Here is an 11,432-nt window from a genome sequence, read left to right on the forward strand (position 1 = left end):
ATATATATATATATACATACAGTTCATCGAATTTTTAATTATAATCTCACTTAGCACATTTATTTGTTTGTAATGTCCTGTATTGTCCTTCTTTGTAATAGATATTTATTATCATAATAAAGAAATTGGTGATTATCACACACAGAAACCCGGGCCTGTGTGTATCACATAAGGCTAGAGATGGGAGTGATGACCTCCCCTCGCAAATACTAATCAGACACAGAGAGTGTGTCATTAGCCAGCTGGAGGAGATGTCTTCCTGGGGCTAAAAACAACAGTAACATCGTCCTCTATGGGACTGCCACATTTAGTTGGCAAATATATTTTATGATATATATATACATATGTATGTGTGTGTGTATGTGTGTGTCTTTGTATCTGTGTTTGTCCCCCACCACTGCTTGACATCTGGTGTTGGTGTGTTTAAGTTTCTGTAATTTAGTAGTTTGTCAAATGAGATCAAAAGAATAAGTGTCATGCTTCCAAGAAAATCCAATGTGTAGTGCTTGGGCAAATGTTTTTAAAACAACCTCAAGTAAACCTATGTATATTCCAGAAGTTATTGCTCTTTCATCAGCATCACAACTAACCCATTAACCATCCATAAATACATTGCTTAACTAGCAGCCAAATATAGTAGTGTAGCAATAAATTAAAATGCATTTAAAACTATAAATTAATAGAAAATTATGATATTGTAAATTATTGTTAGCTTACCAATCCAACATATTCAAAGTCTTTTTTTTGGATGAAACTTTGCATTATGCTCCTAATAAGGTATCCTTCATATGGTGCCTCTCCTAACATCTGTTTTTCATCTGCAAGTGATGAGTTTTTAATTTTTGATGTTGAACAATTTCCAAGCACATGATTTCTCAAGTATCGAATGCCTTTAAAGTAAATTTGTAAATAAAAAAAAAATATTTAAAGAAATCAGTGTGTTGGATATCATGAAACAAGGGTAACATTGCAATGTAACTTCACTTCTTAGTCAAAACTATTTCATTTACACCTTCAATTATCACATTGTGTTTGCTTATTGGAGTGACTTTGGTTACACTAACTTTATTTTAGGCACTCTATATACAATTTGTGCAATCAAATTAAGGAATAGTTAAAACAAGAACAATATTAGAACAAGAGCAATTGTTTGATGCTAAGAATAACAACAACCAGGGCCATTTAAAGGCTAAATCAACTGATTGCTTCTAATTAGAGCCTTCAAAATAATGAATAATTATTGTGCTGAATCAAAAGCCTTGCAATATTTTGGTAACTTCATCATCATCATCATCATCATCATCATCATCATTTAACGTCCGCTTTCCATGCTAGCATGGGTTGGACGATTTGACTGAGGACTGGTGAACCAGATGGCTGCACCAGGCTCCAATCTGATCTGGCAGAGTTTCTACAGCTGGATGCCCTTCCTAACGCCAGCCACTCTGAGAGTGTAGTGGGTGCTTTTATGTGCCACCGGCATGAGGGCCAGTCAGGTGGTACTGGCAACGGCCATGCTCAAATGGTGTTTTTTACGTGCCACTTGCACAGGAGCCAGTTTAGCGGCACTGGCAATGACCTCGCTCAAATGTTTTTTCATGTGCCACTGGCACAAGTGCCAGTAAGGCGACGCTGGTAATGATCATGTTCAAATGGTGCTTTTTACATGCCACCGGCACAGAAGCCAGACAGCTGTTCTGGCAATGATCATGCTGGGATGGTGTTGTTAGCGCTCCACTGGCATGGGTGCCAGTCATCGAATTTGGTTCGATTTCGATTTCACTTGCCCCAACAGGTCTTTGCAAGCAGAGTTTAGTGTCCAATGAAGGAAAGGTTGGCACGGGTGCTAGTTGTCGAATTTGGTTCGATTCGATTTCGATTTTGATTTCACTTGCCTCAACAGGTTTTCACAAGCAGAGTTTAGTGTCCAACGAAGGAAAGGTACGCATAAATGGGCTGGCTACACCCCTGGCAAAGGCCATGGGTTATGGTCTCACTTGTTTTGCCGGGTTTTCTCACGCACAGCATATTTCCGAAGGTCTCAGTCACCACAACTGATGCTTCTCAGGTCCAACTTTTCTCTCAAGGTACTTACACTCTATCAAGTATGCACACTGACATTACACATCCATTGGAGCATACTGGCTTCATTCCTTGTGAGCTTACACATGTCCTCAGCAGTCACAGCCCATGTTTCATACAGTCTGCCTTTTACTCTGAGCGAGAGGCCTTTTGTCACCAGCAGAGGTAAGGACTCTCTGAACTTTTCCCAGGCTATTCTTATTCTAGCAGCTACACTTTCAGTGCACCCTCCCATTTGCTTTATTTGTTAAGTACAAAAGTAGCCTAGCATTCGAAGTAGAGACTGTCAGGTTGCGCTATCCGAAGCCACCTTTCTGCCAGTTCTTTGATCCCATACTGATAGTCAGTGTATGAGTTTGGATGATTTCATAGAAGTTTGTTCTTCTTATGTTGTCTGATGATTAGCTTGGTTTATTATCATGAAGCTATTAGTAATGATGCATTAATTTATATATTGAAAATAATATTGTGTGTATGCCTCTGTGTGTGTGTGTGTATGCACATGTGTGCATGTGCAGGAGCACTGTGTGAGTGTGTGTATGTGTGCGTGCGTGTGTGTGTGTATGTGTGTGGCCAGTCCCAAAACAAAATTTTGAACAAGCACACCAAAGAACCAGTGCATCATACTCACAAGACCTTCGCTCTAATAATAACTAAATCCATCCACATTACATAGTCGTTGATCTGTACATGTTAGAGTGAATAAAAGCCAAGTACACTTGGCAATTTTTTACAAGTTGAACAATGAGGGAATTAGAAGAACAATAGGTTTATGTAAAATTAAGAGCTGAACATAGAAAATCTATTTCCCAAACCCTGAACCTTTGTGTCAATTGTTTCTATATCTCCTCCATTCACTAAAGCAGCTACTATAATTATAAAGGTTTTGATGAAAATGTACCTTACAAAGGTACTCTAAACAATGATTGAGTAACCAAAGAATACTATACTAGACTTAGAAGATCTAGCAGTCAGAGCTTTCCTCTTACAAGACAATATCCCACAATATTTTTGCAGTACCTGGACTGATATCAACATTTAGGATACTCAACTGGTCTATAGAGGAATCTGTTCCATTGACATAAAAGCCTGAAAGATCCAGACATTGACTGTAAATTTACACAGAAACAGTACCATTGACAGAAGAAAAGAGGAAAAAGAGGAGGTTTAAAATCAGTGCAGACAGTTCTGCATGGTAACACCTAGTCAGCATCTGCTAAACAATAGCAGCAAAAAAAAAATGAATCAAATGAATTATACTGCTTCCAAACTTTTTCTTCTTTAAGTGTTTGCATTGAATTCTTTTTTGCTCATTAATTGCATGACATGCAAACTTTGCATTGACCTCTACCTAAACACCTATAAAACAGACTTTATAATTCCAGTACATTGACATTTAACCACCCAGAAGAGAGGCCAATCCCAAAATTCCTCTCCTTAGCATATAAACGTTCAAATGCTTGAGCTTCACTGAATATTGATCCCATTCTTCTGATAAAAGGAATTGCTTATGCTAAAATTGCATATCCTTTTTGCTTTACCTAATCATCCATTATAAATCTAATGCAATCAACTTATCCCAATCATAAGTTTATGAACTATGTTTTTGAGCAATAAGGATTGTTTGCAAGAAGCTTGTCTAATCAAAATATTGTAATAGTTATAACTTGTGAAATAACAAAGAAAAATATAGAAATAAGCAAACCTGCATTATAATCATATATTTCTGATATTGTGTTCACAAACTCTGGATGAGGGCTATCCTCATTGCCTCCAGGCTGATAGTCAATTCTCAATAATTGATCTGGTTTACTATAGGACACCTGTGAATGATATAAAAACAGTGTGAAATAAGTAAAAGAAAAAGTTTACTCATCTAAAAACTACTGAGAGAAAAACTTTATATACAAAAATTAACACATACAAAAATGTATAAACACATTTTGACTCACAGAAATACATGCTCAAAAAGGCGATGCTCCAGCATGGCCACAGTCTAATGACTGAAACAAGTAAAAGATAAAAGATACGTCTGTTATTATCCATTGATATGGAGAATTATTACTCATGGTATAAATGCTCCACTTGTTTTGTTTGGATAAGGGAAGTTTCTATAGTAAATTATTTGGATGTTTGAGGCTCTTTGTCTCAGAACATTTAGGGGACAACACTAGTATCAAGGACAGACTAGATAAAATATATATACAACTAGTAATTTCCATCAATTTCACTTCAAAATTTAACAATTTAAAAGTTTCCATAAATTATTTTATTGAAAAAACTTTTTATTTACCTATTCTCATTTTATATTCACTGTGAAATGTTATTGGATATATATGCATAATATTTTATCTTCTAAATGATGAAATAAATCATTTTATTCTTTAAATTCTTTTATGTTTATTTTAACATTTCTCTTAATGAAGTATTGTTAGTTGTTGTGTTGTTGTGGGCACTCCGTCAGTTACGACGTCAAGGCTTCTTGTTGATCTGATCAACAGAACGGCCTGCTCGTGAAATTAACGTGCAAGTGGCTGAGCACTCCATGTGTACCCTTAACGTAGTTCTCGGGGATATTCAGTGTGACGCAGTGTGACAAGGCTGACCCTTTGAATTACAGGCACAACAGAAACAGGAAGTAAGAGTGAGAGAAAGTTGTGGCGAAAGAGTACAGCAGAGTTCGCCACCATCCCTGCAAGAGCCTCGTGGAGCTTTAGGTGTTTTCGCTCAATAAACACTCACAACAACCGGTCTGGGAATTGAAACCGCAATCCTATGACCGCGAGTCCGCTGCCATAACCACTGGGCCATTGCGCCTCCACATTGTTAGCTGTATTCTGGGCACTAATATATGCATTTAAGAAATAGCACTGAAAGTTAACATAAGAAATATAACTAAAATTACACTATACACAGTAGAAAAAATTCTCAAACATTCAAAAGAAATATAAAAAAGAGAAAAAGAGAAAACTTGCATCACTCTTATTCTATAAGTTTATATATTTACATTAAATCATCAAGTTAAAGCTCAAATTTTAATGCATAATTTTTATATTTGCAAATTTCAAGAATAAAATAATTCCAAACCAATAACCAAACTATATCCCACATACTTCTACATGTGAAAGCTAAGAAACCCTAAATGGTTTACAAGAATGAGTGTTTCTACCTACACTAACCATTAGTGTTAGTGAGGAACTCTTTCAATTAGCTGAAATGAATGTAAAGATTCTCATTATCAATAAGTGCAAGGAAGCTGTAAGGAAATTAAGCTTATACATTCTGAGGGCAAAAAGATGCTCTTGAGCAACACACAAGCTGCAGAGTCTTGATCCTTGTCAATTGTAGTCACGCACGTATCAAAAGTATCTTTTTCTTTTTATTTTGCAAGATGCTTGATAACCCTGTTGGTGCTGGTGCCACGTAAAATGTACTCAGTACACTCTGTAAAATGGTTGATGCTAAGGAAGGGCATCCAGCAATAGAAAAGCATGCCAAAACAGACAATGGAGCATTTTACTACTCCTGGCCTTGCCATCTCCAGTCAAATTGTCTAACCCATGCCAGCAAATGTTAAATGATAAGGATAACGATGATTACGGGGATGATGATGATGATGATGATGATGATGATGATGAAATTTGTCACTCTTCAAACTCAGTAACTCTGTAAGGATTCATTTTACAAAGAAATTTCAACATATTTTACTGCTATCTTTGAATCCATCGTCACACCCATAACTAAACTTTGAATGAACTTCTCTTTTGTAGCCTGTCCTTTTCATCACATGCTCATAATCATCAAACCTAACAATTTTTCAGCAAACTTCTTGAGCTCACTATAAAAAATTTCTAGCACTTTCCCTTTCCATGATACAACTTTATATGTCTCAAACAAAATTAACTGAAATGAACTTTTTACTCTGCACATTGCAGCAACCTCTTATACAATTTTGAATCTCTTTACCACTTCACTAATAACATATCATTTCTATAAAACAATTCCTATGTAAAATCTTTCTTGTTATGTCACATAGTGGAGGATTTTTGTACTTATGAACTTTGATAAAGAAAAATGTTATCGAAGCCTTAGATTATGAATCTTCTATCAAATCTTCTCGCTTATGTGCTCCATCTATTACTGGGTGAGTTAGATAAGAAGCTCCATTACAACATATATTTATGAAAATGCTTTCTTATTAAATAACATATATTTTAGAACTTAGGCAACCACATTCTTCTTTTCCACATTTCATTGCTGTCTATAAACATTGTCACTGCTATACAGATGCCGTTACTGTATACATCCATTTCATTTTATATACTTATGTTTGCCTACAGCAATAACTCTCACTCTTGTATTCCCCATTAACTGAGTTAGTCTTAGTTTATTTTAAAATCATCAAAATGCAGCCACTACACACACTAAGGAAACAGACAATTTAAATGAATAAAATCCTAACAAATTTTAGACTTAAGAATATCTGAAGATCTTTTGCAGAGACCTAATGTGTCAAAACTTCATCAAATAGGCTAAGTTTCCGATTCAACACTTTAGTTCTGAACAGCTGCAAATCAATTGCCCTAAAATAGGAAAGAAGCTAAGCTAGGCAAGGTTTGTGTTATGAATTGTAGATCACTTAAAAAAAAAATATGAAAAGCGACTACACAAATGATTATGCAAATTATAATAGATGTAAATATTGCAAGAAGAATAGAGAAGCCTTGATCCTAAATTTCAAAATACTGATGCAAAATGATGAGTAGATAAATAAAAAAAAAAAAGGATTACAGATAAGATACCAGATGAGAAATAAGCCTACTTCTCATTTCCATTTTTCTTGGAACTTACTTCTTTGTTTGGGTGATAACCATTTTAACTTTAAAAAGTTTTGATTTATATCTCTTATATTAGGAAACATTGAAATGTGTCAGAGAAAACAAAATATTCAGATGACTGATATGCAAAGTTGATATCTTCAAGTTGTTTTGAAAGCTTAGTGTGGACTTTTCCCTTCTGTGCTATTGGGACATAATCTTAACTGAGCATTGTCATCTATACAGAAAAAATAAGAGAAACTTCTGAATAAAGTTTTTTTTAGCATAGTGGGGATGTGCTGGATGTGAAGGGAGACAGGAGGTGATTTGCTTGAAGTGATGTGGGTGATGTGCTGGAAGGGAGGGAGGAAATAACAATATAATGAAGCGGAGAATTTGAACAATCTCTTTTTTGACCAACGTCTAGCAAGAACAAATGTGCAGAAGTTCTAGTAGATTTTGGTCAGGTTTGGGTTAATGAGTGCCCCAAGGTCAGACAATGAGTTCCAGTTGGAATTTTAAGTAGTTTTCCTTTTAAAGTGATTTTGCCAGCTCAGGATAAGATTCTTTTACTCCATCCTTTGTAGTACAAGCTATTTCGGCACCTTTTGTACTGACAACGTTCAACATAGCCACAAAGATAAGGATTGATAGCGATGTTCTCAGACTTTTTTTTGGAGAAGGTTGTGACATGGCTTGGATTAAGAAAGTAAGGCTTGTTGCAAAGTTACTGGGCATACAGGAATGACCAGTTTTATGCTAGTCTACCTAGAGGAAAGTACACTGAACTTATATCTGGAAAAGGACAAGGCAGACCAACTAAAGGTTGGGAAAAACTGAAGAATGACTGAAAGAAACATATACAAAGGGTGTGTGTAAAGCATACAGAAAGCTGGGGAGTGTGAAATGGACAGAATAACAGGTGGATGATTATGTGAGCAAAATCAGTAGACTGGCTGGACTAAATGGGTTTTCTGGTGGAGTGATGGAGAAACTCGTGAAGCTGGCATTTGAGATTGGTTTTTCTGATCATATCTCAATGAGACTGCAGCAACTGCTGAACACTGACATAACAACACTGAGTGATTTGGTGGAGAGAACGAAGCTATGAACACATACAACAGTCTGGTCACATAGCAATCTATGGCAATCAGGGAAACAGAGGAAGGAAGTGGAGCTGCTGTACCACTAGCTGTCTTGTTGGTTAAAAGGAGGCACTCCCCATTCCCTGATAGTAATAAGGGTTCTAGTGAGGGGAAGGCAAGCAAAAACTCTTGTGAATAGAGGCTGCACAACAACCCTGATAACTATGAAGATGATTAAGAACTGGAGTGGAATAACTAGCTTAAGGGAAGTAGATGAGAAGAAGGTTAGGTTTAGCAGCATAAGTGTAGTGGAGATAGTGGTATAGGTAACACTAACAAAGATTCAGGTGATTGTCATTGTTGATGCCACTGTAGGGATGGATGTGGTTGACTAGATGGGTGGTGTCATGGTCAGCAAGATGGGGATAGAGTTTAAGATCCTGTGCACTTTGTGTCATGAACATGCAGTAGAGGAAGATGGCCATGGGATCAACAAGTTGAACTCTGAGGAAGGGAACGCTATAGACAGAATTGAAGATGTGTTTGGCAGTGAGTGATAGACAACAGAGTACTTCTGGAAGGAAGAACAAGTGGCATTGAGATACAAGGTGAGCTACTACATCATATCTGGAAAAGAGAAGCCAGGAATGAATTTGAGAGAGAGAGAGGTGAACAGCATGATTGAGGTGGGGTATCTTAATATGTTAGTAAGAGGAGGTGAAGAGTGGCATGTTGTCAATGATGACAATGGTTCAGTCATCAAAAAGGAAAAAAACAAAATAAAAAGAAGTCTGGCCAGTGCTAGATTTTCAGGAAATGAATAGGCATGTATTATATATAGGTGGTGAAGCCACAGATGTCATTGGAGAAACCTTGTAGGAGTGGAAGCAAATGACCAGGGTTTCCATGGCTGAGAAACTGCAGAGGTTGAAGCTGAAGAATTCACTAACATGGGTAGCTGTTATATGTCAGCTGAAGGATCCAGAGCTGGGAAGGTGGCACAATATGCATTATATGGAAGTGAACAGGATTCTGTTTTTGAGCAGAAAAGTTGTCAATAGGGAGAGTATCTGGAAGGTGGTTGGGAACTGTGACAGGTGTTAGTCCATTGACCCTACATTGAGTGTGCATGAAATTGGGAAGCCTCAGGTGGAAGAAGACCGAAAGAGGCTGACAATTTATGTGATGTACTACCAAAGATCGTTCCTCCCAATGATTGACTGGAGGCAGTGACACAGAGAGAAATCTGAATGGGGACTGTGGATGAAATTGCAAGAGTGCTGGATGTGATATTCTTGGAAAGGGGGCTAGTGTATGAGCTGTTGACAGATAACAGAACAGTATTTTGGTTGGGACTGCTGAAGGAAATGCTCAATAGGTGGAACATCAGACACTTCTTTACAGCTGCATATAGACCAAGTGGACATGCAATAGTGGCAAAACATTACACACTGAAGGCCATGACTGAGGATGGGCGAATCTCTCCCATTGAGGCACTCTTTTTATACATCATATAGCCAAAAGCAGGACAAGATGAGGAGTGTTCAAGTATGAATAGATAAACCTGAGCATGGTACTACAGTGTTTTGAGGAAGAGGAACGACCTGGATCAGTTCAGATTGGGGATGTTCTATACTGAAACAATTCTTGATTTCTCAGTTATTTTCTGTTCCCTGGAAACATCATTATTATATGTAATTCAAAAATATATTCAAAATGACCTTCATATATGATGAACCATCAATGTGCAGTTATTATCAAAATTTCTAGGGGCCTGTGGTTAGTGTGGCGAGTAAAATTCTTAAGCAAGAGATCACAAAATATAATGACAATTCCATTGGTTACAGTTTCAACCTTAATCGTTATATGAAAGATCTAAACTATATACAGCTGACTATGCTGGAATTCACAAAAGAATATTTCTGGGCATAGACAATTAAAAAGGAATTTTCTTACAGAAAAAAACCCCAGCTTTAAAATAGGCTTGCTTGCAAGAATATGTTCTAATTTCTGAAAGTTGAAGTAGTAAAACTACTTTATTTTAGCTTAAATATGAGTCTTCATTCAGAAAGAAGGGGGATTAAACAGTAGAAGATGGTGGGGAGAGAGTAATGATTGTACACCACAGAACAAATGGCATGTTCAGCCATGCCTCATGGACATGATCACAATGGCATTGCCACAGAAAATGGCCAGCAGCACTCACTGCAGCAGTCATCCCATGTTATAGAGCGTATTCTCAAATAGGCCACAGTTATCCTGCAGTTTTGTCTATTGCACTTTGAAATGTTAGTGGTATTATGCATTTTTACATTCTAAGTTCAAATCCTTCTAGAGCCAACTTTCACCCTTCTTAGGTCAATAAAATTAAGTATGAATCAAGTATTGGATTTATATAATCAACTGAAATTTTAGCCATGTAATTATTCTTCCACAATTTCTTTCTTTAGTTTTGTTTCTCCATGGTAGCTTGATTTGGCTGGTTTTATAACTTCAGATTTTGATTTTTTTATATTTTTTATTTTTCTAAAACTATTGTTTTGTTCCTTACTTTTTTGAATATGGTATTTAATACAAGTGTGGAGGTGCATGGTTTAGTGGTTAGAGTGTCAGCATCATGATCGTAAGATTGTGGTTTCGATTCCTGGACTGGGCTACGCATTGTGTTCTTGAGTAAAACACTTCATTTCACATTGCTCCAGTTCACTCAGTTGGCAAAAATGAGTAACAGTGTGATGGACTGGCGTTCCGTCCAGCTGGGGAACACATACGCCATTGAAACCGCGAAACCGGGCCTATGAACCTGGCTAGGCTTTAAAAGGATGCAATTATTTATTTTGTTATTTAATACAAGTATTTACTAACTAATTGTTACTACATAATGAGTTGAGGTGTTATTTATCAATGAGTTGCCTGACAAAAATATAGTGAAGAGTTTCAAAGCATATATTCTTTAAAGTGTATAATCATTAAAAAGCATATCCCAGTAACTGTAACGAAGAAGCAAGTGTGAAAGCCAAGCATTAAATTCAGTGCTGGACTAACTATTAAGTAAAATAAAACGTGCTTAGGGCATCAAGGGAAGAGGGAGAGTACCACAGAAATGTTAAATAGTTTACAGCAGGGGTTTTCAAACTTTTTGACTTGCGGACCCCTTTATATTTCAGGCTTTACCCTTATAAACGCTTATGAAATTTATACATAAATATTTGCTTAAAATAAGATATATTTTTACATTTGTTTATTTAACAAATAGGTTTATTGTCAATTAAAAGATTTCGATTAAAAACCATATATAAAATCAAATTGCCCATAAAAAGTATTTGCTGTTCACGGACCCCCTGTCTTTTCCTTGCTGACCCCGTGCGGTCTGCGGACCACAGTTTGAAAACCACTGGTTTACAGTACAAAAGAGATTACTTTAAACTTGCTAAAATAATATTTAAAG

The 11,432-nt window shown here is 36.5% G+C and overlaps 1 protein-coding gene across 1 annotated transcript in view; it reads right to left on the minus strand.

The window, feature by feature from the left end:
- The window catches only part of LOC106879769 (uncharacterized), a 124,579-nt gene that overhangs the window by 75,991 nt on the left and 37,156 nt on the right, over window positions 1-11,432 (minus strand). The window contains exons 8-9 of the mRNA XM_014929460.2: window positions 3,788-3,905; window positions 718-890 (exon numbers count right to left, since the gene is read on the minus strand). Of these exons, the coding sequence (XP_014784946.1) occupies window positions 718-890; window positions 3,788-3,905 (291 nt within the window). The remainder of the gene's footprint in view (window positions 1-717; window positions 891-3,787; window positions 3,906-11,432) is intronic.

This window comes from Octopus bimaculoides, chromosome 10, assembly GCF_001194135.2.
Source record: "Octopus bimaculoides isolate UCB-OBI-ISO-001 chromosome 10, ASM119413v2, whole genome shotgun sequence".
NCBI lineage: Eukaryota > Metazoa > Mollusca > Cephalopoda > Octopoda > Octopodidae > Octopus > Octopus bimaculoides.